Raw genomic sequence first — 15,038 nt, 5'->3', positions numbered from 1 at the left:
GTGTCAGGGCAAGGTCTCTGAGCAGGCTGCCTGGGGATCCAGTGCATCACAGACCAGGCTGGCATCCTGTGCTCCCAGGGGCTGCTTTCCACTCAAGACAGATCTGTCCCTTTCCCAGCAATTTCAGGACCATTCCAGCTTAAGGTAGATGATCTCCACTTTCCATGTTTACATTTACATCTATTTCACATTTCCTGTAGAGACATTAGCTGTTCATAGAATCACAGAATGACAGAATGGTTTGGGTTGGAAAGAATCTTAAGCCTCATCTTGTTGCACTCCCGTGCCATGGGCAGGGACAGCTCCCACTTGACCACTGGGATCCCACCCAATCCCCACCCAGGGTCAAGGCTCCAAGCCTTGAACACTTTGAGGGATGGAGCAGCCACAACCTCTCTGGGCAACCTGTGAGACCAACCCCTGGAGGAAAGGATATGTTCCCAACATCTTATCTAAATCTACCCTTTCTTGGTTAGCTGGACCTCTTTGTCCTGGCACTATTTACCCATATAAAAAGCTTATATAAATATATCATTTACCATTAGAAAAAGCTTCTCTCTGTCTTCATATAACCTCTTTTCAAGTACTGGAAGGCCACAATGAGGTCTCCCCAGAGCTTTCTCTTCTCTTGGCTGAGCACCCCCAGCTGTCTCAGCCCATCTCCAGAGCAGAGGGACTCCAGCCCTCAGAACATCCCAGGTGAGGTCTCACAAGGGCACAGAAACTGTGATTGCTAACCTGATAACCACACTTACTGATTGATCTTTGGAGCTCCAAAGCATTCTTCTTCCAAGGAAGAAGAATGGTTTACCATAAATCATCCCTGTTTTGCTTCTTAAAAATATGTAAGTATTACTGTCTTAAAACTACAAGTTTCTGCCAACCAGATTCATAGCTCTGTCTGTGCTGTTATCTGGTCACCTAAACTCTAATTTTCATTTCCAGTGTGAGAATGTAATTCTACAGATGACAGTCATTGATGTTGGAGATTTCTGACCACAAACAAGGCCTTCATGGTTGGTTCTGCAGGTACCAGGACAGTGGTCACTTTGGATGAGTGGGAATGGTAGAAGATTATTTAAGTGAGTGTAGGAGGGGGTGTTCAGACAGAGTTTGTAAACCTAACTTACTCCAGAAACTACTGACTTCAAGAATCAAGATGTGTACTCTTGCCTCTGAAAGTTGAAGTTGCCTGCCAAAGAACCTATGGTTTAAGATTTCCAAACCACAGAACTCTGTAATGTGTCAATGTGTGAAACACTGCATGCATTTCTAGCTAAAAAAAAAGACAAAAATTACAGATAGGAATAAATACCTGGCTTTAAATGTAAATTGGTCACAGTGTCAGTGTAAAATGGTCACAGTGTCTGTAATGTGCATCAGTTTCTGCAAACAAATGTAAAAACATTGAGTCATGCCAGGCCACCTGCAATAACAGAGAAGAAATCCAATTTTCCATCATTTCTAAAGTCCCAGCTATCTTATCTTACTTTTAAAGCACTGGCTTTTAATAAACAAATGAGCAGTTCCCTATCAGTAACTGAGCCAGTTTGTTTCTTTTATGGAACATGATGTGTTTATTTAATACATTCAGGGTTCTGGAAACATTTTTCCTGGAAAGTTGAAACATGAAAAAAAGAAAAAGCACACACTAGAGATAAAGGATTTATACATGAATTCCAAGTGATTTGTTTCCAAATGTACCAGAAAAAAGATACAAGAAATGTGAAAAAAGCAAAAAGGGAAAAAAGTCAATTGAAACAACTAGATAGCTCACAGTGTGTAAGACTGTAAAGATAAAATGCTATCATTATCCATTAATATAATGAAGAATTACAAAGGAAAACTGCCAGAGTCATCTGGGAAAATACAGATATACAGTGACTGCATTAACCAAAACACCCACATCTTCTGAAGCACAGAAATCTCAGGCAGGTGAAATACCAGAAAAATGTATTGTGCACTGCCACCTTCAGAGCACTGTTGGGAACACCAGAGGAACAAGGATATTGAAAAATTGTTCTAGAGGGCAGTTCCCATAAAAAGGGTAAATTATCTGCAGAGAAACTGGAACAGAAGCTTTGAGGCTTTCTCCCTCCCTCAGCTGGCTCTGCAAGTCTCTATATCCTGAGCTCCAGGAACCGTCCCAGATGATGCCAGAGCTGAACAGTGTGTGTCCAAATCTGAAACTTGATGGAGATCTAGGCCTTATTTCCTTGTAATCCTCAACCCAGGTGGCTGCTTAAGAGCATCAGCATGCACTTGCAAAAAATCTACATTACTGACATTCCACGTTGTTCAAAAGTGCTGTACATAGCCTGGGATAGGTGTTTGATGTTTGCTTTGTGGGGCAGGGCTGAGAGTGGGGGATGCACGGTGCTGTTAGGGGCTCAGAGTGCTGCAGGAGGCGAGGCTGCTGGGATTTGGGGTGCCTGGGAGCCCAGGGCTGGGTGCCAGAGAGGTGTCCCTGGGTGCAGGTGCCACACAGCTGCAGCAGCAGCTGGGGGGATGTGGTCCTGCACATTGACACCTGTCTGCACCAGCCTGAGCTGAGGCACAACCCCCAGAAGTGTCACATCACCAGTGCCATGCCCTTCCAGCAGAGAAAGTCTCTCCAAGTGGGCCTGGTCCACAACCCTCCTTGGTCTGGATGTAGTCTCCTCCTGGGGCTGGTTCTGGTCTTGTTCCCAGTGCCAGTCTTGGGTCTGGATGTGTTCACCACGTTGGTCCTGGTCCTCAGCATGGTCCTGACTGTGGTGTCCCCTGTGGTCCTTGTCCCAGTTCCAGCTGTTTTCCTGTCCTGGTTTTGGTCCTGGTCCCAACTGTTGTCCCAGTCCTAGTCCTGGTTCTAGTCCTAAACATGGTTCTGGACCCTGATCCCAGTCCTAGTTCTGATCCTTACATGACAGAAGGGGCCTCTACACCATCCCCCAAAGCCCCAGATCCCCCAGATCTCTGCAGCCTCGGTGTCCAAGAGTCATCACGGCTCCTTCCCCAGCCCCTGGGGTTCCTAGAGGTGCTGCCCTGGTCTGGAGATGAGGATGCCATGTGGGACCACGCCAAAGGAGTCACACAGTCCAGGCAGGTGGCATCGGTGAGTCTGCCCTGTCACAGAGGGCCACCAGAGCGGTGACACGGCGCTGCCTGGCTCGGCTCAGCTCCTCACTGCCCTGAGGCCCGTCCTGGCTCTCCACCTCCCATCCCGGTGCTCTTCTGCTGCAAGTCCCTGCTGCATTCCTTACACAGGGGGATGGAGAGCTGTGCACTGAAACGGCTCCTAGCAGCTGTCAGCTCCGGTGTGTGCTGCGTGTTTAGGGCCGGGTTCCCGGCGCTGTCACCCGCAGCTCTTTACCCGCAGCTCTTTACCCGCAGCTCTTTACCCGGAGCGGCCGCAGCTGCGGGCCCGCCATGCCCAGCGCCGCCACTTCCGCCTGCGGTCACGTGGGCAGCGCCTCATGTGACCTGCGGCACCGGCGGCCGGGAGGTGGGAGCGTCCCGGGGGAGCTCGGTGTGGGGAGAGGGGGATCCCGGTGTGGGAACCTGGGGAGCCCGGTGTGGGGAGAGGGGGAGCCCGGTGTGGGGAGCGGGGTTATTGCCGGGGCCATGGGGCTGGGGGAGCCCCCCGGATCGCCGGGGGGCCGCGCGGGTCAGAGGGGTCCGAGCCCAGGGGTTTGGGCAAGGACTCCGCGGGGCTAAGCCCGGATCGCCCCCGGCCCTCCTGACCCACCCGTGTCCCCCCAGGCCATGGCCGCCCCCCGCCCCCCCCGGGTGGTGCCGGGCGAAGCCTCCGAGAGCGACTCGGAGCCAGAGCTGCTGGTGGAGACGGCAGGGGAGGCCCCCGGAGCCGGGCTGAAGGTGCCGGGCGAAGCCTCCGAGACCGAAGAGGAGGAGGAGGAGGAGGAGGAGGAGCAGAGGCCGAAGACGCCGCCGGTGCTGGCGGAGGAGCCGGCGGCCGTTTGGGGGGGCGGCCCCTCGCTGCTGCAGCGGCGGCTGCGGGAGGGCACGGGGCGGCTGCGGGGGGCGGTGGGCAGCGCCCTCCGGCAGAGCTACGGCAGCGCCGCCCGGAGCCTGGGGGGGCTGGGTGGTGCCCTGGGCCGGGCACAGGTGACCGCAGCCGCAGCCGCACACTGCCTGCGCCTGGCCCGCCGTGATCTGCGCGCCGTGGCCGACACCATCGACATCGTCACAGCCTGTCACCTCCTGCCCGACATCCGCGGGCAGCTCTGACCGGCAGCGCCGTGTGGCACCGCGTTCCATCCCCACTGCGGCTGTCACCAACACCTGGCAGACGTCTGCCAGCATCCCTGCTGTCCTCGGCATCACCAGTACCGCGTCTGCCACAGCAGGGCCATCACCGTCGGGATCATCAGTGCAGCGTCCTGCCAAGGGTGGAGTTGTGGTGGCATCGGGTCATGTTTGCAGCATCCCAGAGTGACCATGAAGACCACCATCATCACCAGCGTAGCCACAGTGACACCAAACAGTGGCTTTGGTACAGAGAACACCGGTGTGGTACCCCAGGAGCTCCATGCTCTGGTGACATTACTGCTGCTGATCCCCTGGCCAGCTGCCACCATCCCTGAACTGCAGCCTGGTGCTGGCACGTCACCATTGTCCTCAAATGCCACTGTTTTACGTGACATGGAACTGAATAAAGCCGTGGTGGTGTCAGAGCCACAGTGGGAAGAGGACAGTAGTGTTGCAGGAGTGGGGACAGGGACACCCTCAGGTGCAGGGACAGAGTAGGGTGACATGGGTGCTGGTATAACATTGCAGTTGCCTTTGAATTCACTGGCAGCCCAGGGGACAAGATTGGTGGCCTGGGCTGTATTCCACATAACCCCAAGTACTGGTACTGTCACCCTCTTGTGATGTCCCTGGTGCCCCCAGCCCCCTCACTGTGTCCCTCCTGGGGGACACCACCCCCATCCCAAGAAGGACACACTCTGGGGCCACACAGAGGTTTATTTGGGGGGATACTTGTACCACACCACCACTGTCACCCCCTGAGGATACAGGGAGAGGATGTGTGTCCCCGGAGGGGGTCACATGTGGGTGTTCAGGCTGTCCATGTACTCCTGCAGAGCCTGCAGCCGGGCGTCAATCTCAGCCAGTGCAGCTGAGGGCTCCTTGGAGCGGTTCTCTGGGGAGGCCAGTGAAGGAAAAAAGGGTTAACAAAGGTCTGGATTGGGGTATCCCTTGAACATGTAGGGGCTCAGATGGGGCCTCACCTTTACCAGGGTGCTTGCCACCAGTCCTGCATGCTGGCAGCTTGTGGCTGGCAGCTGTGTGAGGCACCTGGGTGGGAGGCTGGGGTCATCAATGACCTCCTGGTCACCCTGCCTTGGGGTGAAGAGGGGTGGGGAAACCCCAAAGGGGCAGCCACTCACCATACAGGGGCCATTGCAGGACGAGGTGCTCAGGGGTCTCCGTTTACGGGTCACTCTCCTGTCCCTGCCCAAGGTGGGGGGGTTAAAGGCTGCTAAAAGGGATGCCCAAGCATCCTGCCCAACCCCAGCGTTACCTGCAGGGCAGGGGCTCGTGGCGCTCACTGGCTTTGCTGCCAGAGCTCCCTCCCAAGCGCCAGCTCCGGGAGCTTTCAGCTGCAGGGAGAAATGGAGATGGGGGGAATTAAAGAAGGAGCCCCACACAATGGATGCACCCCCAGCCCTCTTCATGCTCCCCACTCACCAGATGAGCTGCGCCTGTGGCTCCTTGCTGGGCTGGCGCTGCCAGAAGCCACTCCATGCCGCTGGCTGCACCCCAGGGAGATGGTGGTAAGGGGGAACATGGGGCTGAAGGGGAGAGGAGACCCCCCAAGTACCAGGGAGGGACGGTGACAAGCTCAGTCACCACTGCTTACCTTCTGAGCTCAGCTTCCTTCTGCTGGCGCTGACGGTTCCTGACAAAGGCAGTGGGGTCGAAGCGTGGTCGGTGGGAGCCTGAGAGGGGGAGGCAGAGGAGGGGTCAGGGTGAGGAGGGGGTGAGCCGTGCCCTGTCACCACTCCTGGCTGTGTGTCCCCAAGTATCCCACACCTGCAGGCGACAGGGACTGTGGTGAGGGGCGGCCCCGGCTGCTCCTGTGGCTCTCCAGGGATGCTGAGCGTTGCTCCTTGGGGCGTGGGGCCGGGCTGGCAGATTTCTGGCGGCTGCCAAGAGGACCAGTACCATCAGAGGGGCACAGGGGGACACCCCATGGTCATGAGGGTCCTCCTGCAGGGTTCACCCCAGCCTCACCCCCTCCTGCAGGAGGCCAGTTCAGCTGTCAGGTTCTTCACCCGCAGCTGCAGCCTCTGCTCCGACGCCTTTGCCTGGGTCAGCTGCGAGGGGAGAGAAAGGTTCACTGTGCATCTGGCAGCCCCTGTCCCTACCAAGAGCAGCTCCCAACCCCTCCCAGCCCACCTCTGCAGCCAGCTGCCGGTACTCGCGCTGGTGCCGGGCCTCTGCTGCCCGCTTCTCCTCCAGCGCCTGCCACAGCCTGGGGGGATTGGCAGGGGGTGGTCTGGGGGCTCCAGTCTCACAAAGTAAGGAAGGAATCCCCAAACCCTTCCGGATGTCACCAGCCCCACTCACGCGTCCCGCAGGTGCTGGGTCTCCTCCAGGCGCCGGGCCCGGAGCTGCGCCAGCTGCTCCTGCAGCTCCCGCACCAGTGCCGCAAGGTCCGGCCGCCCCACGTAGGGCAGGGGCAGTGGGTAATGGATCCTGGAGGAGAGCACGTGGAGGAGGTGAGGCTGGAGTCACGCCCCTGTGACCCCTGCCTGCTGTCCCCTGTCACCTATCGAACTCCACAGAGTAGATGAGGATGAGGTAGCGCTTGGTGTTGAGGGAGGAAGAGGTGGAAGGGAGAGGCCGGGTGACTGCCCCCACTTTCCGGCTATGCAGGGTCTCCAAGTCGGTGTAGGTGAGGAGCTCCAGGCTGACGGAGTCGCTACTCTGCAGAAAGTTTGAAAAGCAGGAGGGCTCGGTGGGACACACACCCCACCCCAGGTACCCCCAAAGCGCCGTGTGTGGGGGAGCAGCACGGCCACACCTGTGTGAGTGCCGACTCCAGCATACTGCAGAAAATGCCAAACTGCTTGAAATTCCCCGTTTTGCGGGTCAGGTCCTCGATGACTGCGAGGAAAAGGGGGTATTTCGGTCAGTGGCAGTCGTGGGAGACCCCCTCATCCCCCCTGGCTCCCTCCGGCACTCACAGGCGGCATCGAACTCGCCCCTCCACAGGTCGGCGGTGCCGTGAGCCTCCACCTCCACCCGCAGCGTGGAGCGGGTCAGGGTCACCCGCACCGAGTGTGCCCCGGGCCGGAAAGCGCACTCGGCCTGCAGGTACCGCGGCTCACCCATGGCTCCAGAGGGTCTGTGGGCAGAGGGCACCCTTGGCACACAGGGACACCCCAGGAGTACCGAGGGCACCCCCAAAAAAGGAGAGGGTACCCTCGGGAAAGGGGATCCCAGCTGGAGGGCTCGGGACAGCTGAGCTGGGGTGGATTCTGGGCTGGTGACTGCAGAGCGAGAGCAGAACTGATGGGCGCGGGGCAAGACGGGGAGCCCAGACCACCACAAAGGACCTGAGAGCTTTTGTTGACTCGGGCTCTGCTGGGGGCGGGCGCAGTTTGAGGGGGTGGAGAGAATACAGAGGAACAAGGGGAGAGCCATGGCCTTGGGCCTGCTGCCTGGGGAACAGCGGGGATCCCAGGGCTTCGAGGGCCTGTTCTGGGAGTACCGAGGGAAGGGAACTGGGGGTGGCCCGGGCCGGCGGGTGTGCTAAGGCGACAGGTACTGGGAGTACCCCGGCCGCACCGGGGAAGGCTCACCGCCCGCCGCGATCCTCCGCGCCTCAGCCGCGCCCCGCCCCGCCACAGCCGGCTCCGCCTCATTGACTGGCCGCGCCCCGCCCCGCCGCAGCCAGCCCCTCTCATTGGCTGGCCGCGCCCCTCCCGGCCGTGCCCCGCCCCCTCATTGGCTGGCCGCGCCCCGCCCCGCCGCAGCCCGCCCCCCTCATTGGCTGGCCGCACCGCCCTCCGCTGCTCATTGGCTGCAGGCGCCGCCCGTCATCGCAATGCCGTTAGTAGCTCGACGCTGCCCGCCAGCCTCCATCTGCCATTGGTTATAAATAGAAGCCCCGCCTCCCGCCCCACTACGCCATTGGTTACTGTAGCTGTCACTCATTTTGTTGGGGGAAAAGGTGGAGCCAGGCCCGCCTGTGGAGGCCCCGCCCCTTCCCTTGCTCCCTGAGGGGTTCCGGCCGCCTTTGATCATGGTCGCGTTCTGCTCCCATGGGGGATACGGAACGGAGCGGGTTACCGGGCCCGGGGCAGGTCTGGGCTGGATATGGGGGGCCTACAGAACCGGAGGCAGTGGAGGAGGGCGCCGATAAATTGCGGGGCCTCGAATCCGCTTTTATTAAACAGTGAGAGACTGGAGGCAGTCTGGGGGACGCCTCTAGAAGCCCCAGGACTCCACCAGAGGGCCCCAATGTTTGGGAGGATCTCCCCAAAACTACAAAGTTTCCCCATGAAATGGTTGGAAGGAGCAGCCCCAAGGCTCCAGATCCCCAGGACGTTGGTCCCCACAAAATAAGGGGGAGGAGAGCAAATACAGCACTCGTCAGCACACCCCCAACCTGCCCCGGGGACTTCCAGCAGCCTTTCTGAGGCAGGACTGCATCCGTGGGTCTGTCTGTGCAGTGGGTGACAATGATGGCATTGTGAGTAACCCAGATCAAACTTGGGGCCTTCAAAACGACACTCTGGGCCCTCTAAATGAGTCTTTGAACTTTAAAAACATAAACCTTTGAATGTATAAATGTAGCATGAAGATGTCGGTTTGGTTTAAATGGTCTATTTGGTCTTCCAAGTGTAGGCTTTGTTGATTTAAAAGTGGTGCTGTTTTCCATACTTTTGAGGATTGTGTTATAAAAATAAAGGTTTGCACTTGGAGAAGCTTGGGGCTGAATGTGAAGAGTAATGCTTTGGACCTTAAGTGCTGGCAGAGGCAGGACGAGAGGCGCAGGGCACAAATCCAGACACGGAGTGACTCGGGAGATGTTTTTTTACTCAGGCTCCTTGGGCGGCTTCTGGGCTCTGCCTGGGGAGGACTACAATGGACACAGCTGTGGTGCTCTCCCTGGGGCTCGCCTTGCACCCCAGCACACCCTGAAGGGCCCTGCTTCACCCAAGGGTCTCCCAGGCCTGCCAACTCCCCTGTGACCCCGTGCTGGTCTCTGCTGTGGCAGCCCCCGGGAGCTTTCCGTGGAGAGGGACAGCAGGTGCGAGCAGGGACGCTCACGGTGCTCCCCAGGCCAGCTCGTGGAGCCGGTGGGCAGCGTGGCGCAGCCGGCCGCGGTACTCCAGGCGGCAGTGCAGCCCCGGGGGGACGGACAGCAGCCCTCCCCGCAGCCCCCAGCAGCCAGCAGCAATGGTCCCCGTGGAATCGCTGTCCCCGCCGTGCAGCACCGCCCTGGCGCACAGCTCTTCCCAGCTCCCGCCGGCCGCCAGCAGCGCCTCCAAGGCCACCATGGGTGCGTCGTGGCCGCTGCGCCCTGGCCACCCCTCCAGTGCCCAGCCCAGGTACTCCGTGTCCCGCTCAGCTGGGGATGGGAGGGATGGCACCCGCGGTGGGCCACGGCCTTCCAGGAGCCCACGGGAGTCCAGGTACCTGCAGAGGCATGAGGACGCTGAGGTCACTGGGGACACTGGTGTCACCAGACAATGGGGTAACCAGTGACACTGGGGGTCACTGGGCTGTGGCTCTCCAGCAGCCCCTGTGACCCCAGATAGCTGTGGGGACACTGGGACAACCAGGAAACCTGGGGGGGTAGCAAGGCACTGGATGCAGTGGGGACACCAATAACACCAAGAAAACCCAGTGCCCCTGGAACTCCAGGGGATGGCAGCTCTGGCAGGGACACGAGGAACACTGGGTGCAGCAGGGACAGGACGGGCACTGCCAGCCCTGTGGAGAGACTGGGCATCAGGGTCAGCAGTGGCACCAGTGACACTGCTGGGATGCACTGCCAGGACTGGCAGAGAGCCTGGCTGGTACCAGTGACATGAATAGACCCCTGAGCCCTTCTCAGTATCCTTCCCAGCCCCTCCTTGTGCTCCCAGTGTCCCCCCAGAACCCTCACAGTACCCGCTCACCGGTGCCACGCCTCCCCAAAGAATGGCCAGGCAGCAGCATTTTCCTCCACAGCCACTCCAGTGCCCTCCACGTAGTCCCATGCCAGGGGCAGCACTCGCAGCAGCTCAGCCCCCCAGCGCTCTGGGGGCTCTCCCCGAGCCCCCAGTGCCCCAAAGAGGGCCACTGCCAGTGCTCCAAGGTACCCTGTGAGGACACGGGCTTCAGTGGTGTTCTGCTATCCCTTCCTGGCCACCCCTGCCAGTCTGGCACTCACCAGTGGGGTGGTGGTGCGTCATGCGCCCGCTCTCAATGCTCACCCGGATCAGAGTTGGCAGCTCCGAGGTGTGCGGGTACCTGCGCTGGCATCAGAGCAGTCCCCACTCCCCTGCTCCTGTATTTCCAGCCTCATCCCCATTCCCATACCACCACCCTTGTCCCTGCTGTGCTCATTCTCCTAGCCCCATCACTTCCACGTCCCACTCTCAGCTGCTCTGTGACCTGTGTCCCTCTGCCCTGTTGCTGTCTCCATGTTCTCTGTCCCCAATCTCCCAGCTCCAGCACCACATGTCCCCAAGCTCTGGACCTTGTCCTCTCCAGCTCCACCAACCCCATGTCCCCACCACACTGTGTCCCCTGTTCCTGTCCCTCTGACATCCTCATGTCCCTCTTACCCTACTCCCATCCCTTCATGTCCCCTTCCCACCCCATTTTCCCAGCCCAAACATGCTCATGTCCCCATTCCCCCAGCTCTGACACCCCCTTATCCCCATCCTGTGTCCCCATGTGGCATCCCCATGTCCCCCCTTCCACTCATTCTGACACCCCACATCCCTGTCCCCACCCCCCCATCTCTGATACCTACATCCCTGTCCCCAGGTGTCCCCAGGTGTCCCCAGGTGTCCCTCAGCGTGCCCACCTGAGGCCGATGGCCAGGCTGCGCATGGCGGCCCCGCAGCCGGTGCCGCGGGGGTTGAAGGGGATGCGATAGCCCTCGGGCTCCCCTGGCCGCAGCTGGGAGGTGCCTGGGAGGACACGGGGGCGTGAGGCTCCCTGAGCCCCCCTGCCTCTCCCCGGATCCTGGGGCTCTGCTCACCTAGGATGCTGCTGGGTCCCGGCTTGCGTCCCTCCATGTCCCCCATGGCGGCCACGTAGCGGCGAGCCAGCTCCTGCAGGAGGGGTTCCCCCTCCAGGCCTGTGCAGGGGTGTGAACACCCACCTGGGTTACCCAGGCTGGCAGGGAGAGGCCCCATGCACCCCCAAAAGTGAAAGGGGATAAGAAGATCCCCATTGCACCACCCCCAAAAATGTGGGGAAAGGGGACACTGCCCCACAGATCTCCCAAAACTGGAGGGGAAGCAGCACTAGTTTTGTGGAGAAATGGGGAATCCTCCTGAGCACTCCAAGCTGAGTGAGAGAGGGGTACTCTTCCAGGTTCCCAAAATGGGAGGGGGAAATGTCCCCTTCTGCAGCACCCAGTAGAGGAGGAAAGGGCACATAAATGAGGGAAGACACACAGACACAGACTCACACTCCCCATGCCACCCCACCCAGAGGAAACGAGGATACACATCCCGCCAAAGCCTCCCTGGAAACCCCTAAAAGGTGGGGGGAAGTGGAATGAAGATGCCCCCAAAGCTGGACAAGACCTTCCCAGAGCTCCTCCCAGAAATCCTCCAGTTTGAGTCAGGATGTAATGGGGACCTCCCCGACATATTTGGGGCTGTAAGGGGGTACCCAGCCGCACCCCCAGACACCAACCACGCAGCCCAAGGAACAGAGCAGGGACTCTCCATCCTCTAGGGGACATACTGAGGACACTCCCTCCACAACAATGGGGACCCCAAGCCCAGGGACCCCTCCCTTGTGTCAGTGGGGTGTCACGGAGCCCCCGCACCTGTGGCCAGCCCCTCGGCGGTGGCAAGGTGCAGGACGGTGTCATCGCTGACGGGCCACTCGGGGGGCTCCAGGTTGATGGCTGCCAGCCCACCCAGCTGGGCCAGCTCGGCGTGGATCTGGGGGCCCGAGGTGCAGTACTCCCAGCGGGCCCCCCGGTACCCCAGCGCGTCCCCCACCCCGCTCAGCACCATGGCCGCCTCGTAGCGTTCCACCGAGGGCACCCTGCGGGAACAGAGGGTTCAGGGGGTGCCCACGGCGGGGGAAGCCCCGGAGATCCTGGTGCACTCACGTCTCCTCCATGGTGGAGCAGCTGGGAACGCCTGTCAGGCTCAGGGCATGGGGCCAGTGCTGGCCACGGGCCCTTAAGGGGACCAGAACAGCCCGGGGATGGGAGGTACAGAGCTGCTGCCCCCACAGCGAGGGGGAGAACACAGGGAGGGACTCCAGGGACATCCTGGGTGGGGGAGGCAGAGGGAAGGAGAGGCTCCAGGGGCCCCAAAGGACATCTCTTCTTAGGGGCAAAGCTTTAAATTGAGGCAACAAAGAATCCTTTGAGGGCACAAAACCTAACTTCAGAGTTCAAACTCTGTTTTCAAAGCTCAATTTTTGGGGCCCCAAAGGACATCTCTTTTTAGGGTCAAAAATACTCTTAACATCTATTTTAGGCCTTTTTTTTTAGCTTTAACATCTCTTTTTAGGGGCAAAGCTTTAAACTGTGTCAGCAAAGCATCCTTTGAGGGCACAAAACCTAACTTCAGGGTTCAAACTCTCTGTTTTCAAAGCTCAATTTTTAGGGCCCCAAGCCCTTTTTAAGACCCAACCCTTCTTTTGGGTGGTCCAAATCCCTTTTTTACCACTCAAAGTTTCCACTGGAGTGCCTGGAGCCCTCTGTTCAGCACCAAAGCTTCACTTCTTGGGGCCAGAGAGGTTCACCTCTATTGCAGGATTTGCAAGGCAATTTGTAGCCTCTCAACTATTAATTTTTTCCATGCCTACAGCCACCATTTTGGGGCCAAAATCCTAAGTTTTGGGCTCCCAACCTCTTTTATATTAGCTGTTGCCTTTTTTAGGGCACAGGGTTTCATTGTTTGCGTCCAAACCCTCATTTATTGGACAGAAGTCCTGACTGTGCTACAAATCTACATTGGGATGATCCTAAACTTCATGTTTCCTTCCCAAGGTCTTAGTTCTGGCTTCCTAATCAGCTCCTTTTAGTCTACAAAGTCTCATTTTTAGTGTCCAAAAATGTTTCAGTTCACAACTTCTCTTTTTGTGAATTCCAAGCAGGGTTTTTCCTCTCCAAAGCCTTCTTTTCAGGCAATTTGGCTCTTTTCCCAGTTAAAAAAAAAAAAAACAAAACAAACAAAAAACCAACCAAAGCCCTGTTCTACAGAGATTAAAGTGCCACCTCACACAGGGTTTGGTTCTGAAGGCAAGTTTATTGTTTGAATAATAACCTCCAGGTTGATGATCATGAAATAACAGGATTCTCAATAATTTGTGAAACCAGGAGGGGCACTAACAAAATTTCCACACTGGGTTTCTGGAGGGCAGGTTTTGGCCTTTTCAAGAAGCTGGTTTGGAATGTTCCTTGGGAAACAGCCCTTAAAAACAAAGGGATCCAGGAAGGATGGATGTACTTCAAGAAAGTAATCTTGAAGGCACAGCAGCAGGCTGTCCCTGTGTGCTGAAAGACGAGCTGTCAGGGATCACAGCCCGCCTGGATGAGCAGGGAACTTCTGAAGGGACTCCTGTTCTTCGTGTCCAAGCCTCTTTGTGGATGAGGGACCAGCTGGCAGAGCTGGGCAAGTTTCTGCAATGTCTCCCTGGGTGCTTCCTTCTTAGAGGCAGCACTGAGAGGAGATCAGGGCAGGCTGCTGGTGCTCTTTGTGCAAGCTGCTCCCTACTAGGGATGCTTCTGGTACTTTCTGCACTCCTCTGCTTCCTGTCTGGAACTGCAGAAGTCAGATCATCTGCTCCTTCCTCATCCAGGCTGACAATCTGCCCGTGTCACTGCTGTAGTGGGGCGAGTCCCCTGACCCAAGCACCATTCCTCCTGGTGTCCTGTGCCAGCTTGCTGAGTTCTCTCTGCCCCAGCATCCAGGTAAGAAAGACATTCAGCAGGATCAGCTCCTGACCCTTGGGAGATGTTGCTTGTTCCTGGCTCCATACTTGTGGTGAGCAGCACCCTCAGGGCCTGGCTCTGCAAGCCCTTTTCAGTCACTATTGGCACATCCAGCCCATGTCCCTTGGAGTGACTTGAACTCTGTGTTTAAAAACACCAGATTGCTAGATGGGCACATGCAAGCACACAGCTTTCAAAATCTCATCACACAAACATCTCATGATGGGTATTTCCACCACTGCCTCGAAGCCTACGAAGAAGGAAACACCCTGTAAATGACTCTTACATGACCATGTCACAGCTCACCAGTCAGAGGCATGATGTCCATTGTAAATTGTCATCAGCCGCAACAAAGACACTGGATGATGTGTCAGGGAATTCTTTGTGTTTTATTGTTGCCATAACTCTGGCAACCAGCCCAATATTTAGGCTTAAAAGATGTTGGCTAATAAACCCTTAAATCCTACATTAGGCTTCCATGAGTGGTGGCTGACAAGCCCTTAATTTCATATAGTACACTTCAATAATTTCTCAACTCCCACCACAAGCTCCTCAAAGGTGCTGGATAACAAGGCACAACACACTTCCACAAGCTTCCCACTCCCTCAGCAAACTTCAGTGTGAAGCACAGGGTAGGATATCACAGCCATGCTTTGTCCAGACAAACCAAGGGAGGAGAGTAATAAAGACAGAAAAGGGAGAGAGAACAAAGCTTGTCACCAGTCCATAGATCCCATGCTGGTTCTAGTGTGGATGATCTGGAGCTGGGATTGCAAGACAAAAAAAGCCAGAGAAAAAGAGGGAAAAGAGCCGGGGAGGCAATTGGCTTCGTTTTATAGTTAATTTGGTGGCTAACAAACTACTACACAGACTTAATTTTTTGAGCTGTTTTCTTCAT

The 15,038-nt window shown here is 57.4% G+C and overlaps 3 protein-coding genes across 4 annotated transcripts; 1 reads left to right on the top strand and 2 right to left on the bottom strand.

Moving 5' to 3' along the window:
• The first annotated feature begins 3,744 nt into the window (after positions 1-3,744).
• Positions 3,745-4,673, top strand: BLOC1S3 (biogenesis of lysosomal organelles complex 1 subunit 3). The gene has a single exon (XM_005526870.3). The coding sequence runs from the start codon at positions 3,745-3,747 to the stop codon at positions 4,225-4,227; it is 483 nt and encodes a 160-aa protein (XP_005526927.2). The 3' UTR covers positions 4,228-4,673.
• A 274-nt stretch (positions 4,674-4,947) lies between these two features.
• On the bottom strand, positions 4,948-7,867 carry CCDC61 (coiled-coil domain containing 61). Of its 2 annotated transcripts, none has more exons than XM_088065595.1 (14): positions 7,812-7,867; positions 7,194-7,354; positions 7,031-7,113; positions 6,776-6,933; positions 6,574-6,702; positions 6,403-6,478; positions 6,238-6,320; positions 6,037-6,149; positions 5,864-5,942; positions 5,692-5,756; positions 5,525-5,603; positions 5,391-5,454; positions 5,232-5,310; positions 4,948-5,143 (listed from the first exon to the last, which is right to left on the bottom strand). In XM_088065595.1, the coding sequence occupies exons 2-14, from the start codon at positions 7,339-7,341 to the stop codon at positions 5,046-5,048; spliced, it is 1,254 nt and encodes a 417-aa protein (XP_087921721.1). In that variant the 5' UTR covers positions 7,342-7,354; positions 7,812-7,867; the 3' UTR covers positions 4,948-5,045. The 2 variants fall into 2 exon arrangements, with proteins under 2 accessions (XP_087921721.1, XP_014111282.1); XM_014255807.2 differs by having other exon boundaries at positions 5,232-5,298.
• Positions 7,868-9,030: 1,163 nt separating this feature from the next.
• Positions 9,031-12,344, bottom strand: LOC102112496 (ADP-ribosylhydrolase ARH1-like). Its single transcript, XM_005526823.3, has 7 exons — positions 12,305-12,344; positions 12,014-12,237; positions 11,213-11,311; positions 11,036-11,141; positions 10,394-10,473; positions 10,140-10,323; positions 9,031-9,654 (listed from the first exon to the last, which is right to left on the bottom strand). The coding sequence occupies exons 1-7, from the start codon at positions 12,313-12,315 to the stop codon at positions 9,282-9,284; spliced, it is 1,077 nt and encodes a 358-aa protein (XP_005526880.2). The 5' UTR covers positions 12,316-12,344; the 3' UTR covers positions 9,031-9,281.
• Between the last annotated feature and the right edge of the window lie 2,694 nt (positions 12,345-15,038).

The sequence above is a fragment of the Pseudopodoces humilis genome, chromosome 21 (assembly GCF_049639895.1).
Source record: "Pseudopodoces humilis isolate 2021_Gansu_Grassland_sample_001 chromosome 21, ASM4963989v1, whole genome shotgun sequence".
Taxonomy (NCBI): Eukaryota; Metazoa; Chordata; class Aves; order Passeriformes; family Paridae; genus Pseudopodoces; species Pseudopodoces humilis.
The sequence above is the reverse complement of the archived record's forward strand: the minus strand, read 5'-3'. Positions and strand labels throughout refer to the sequence as shown.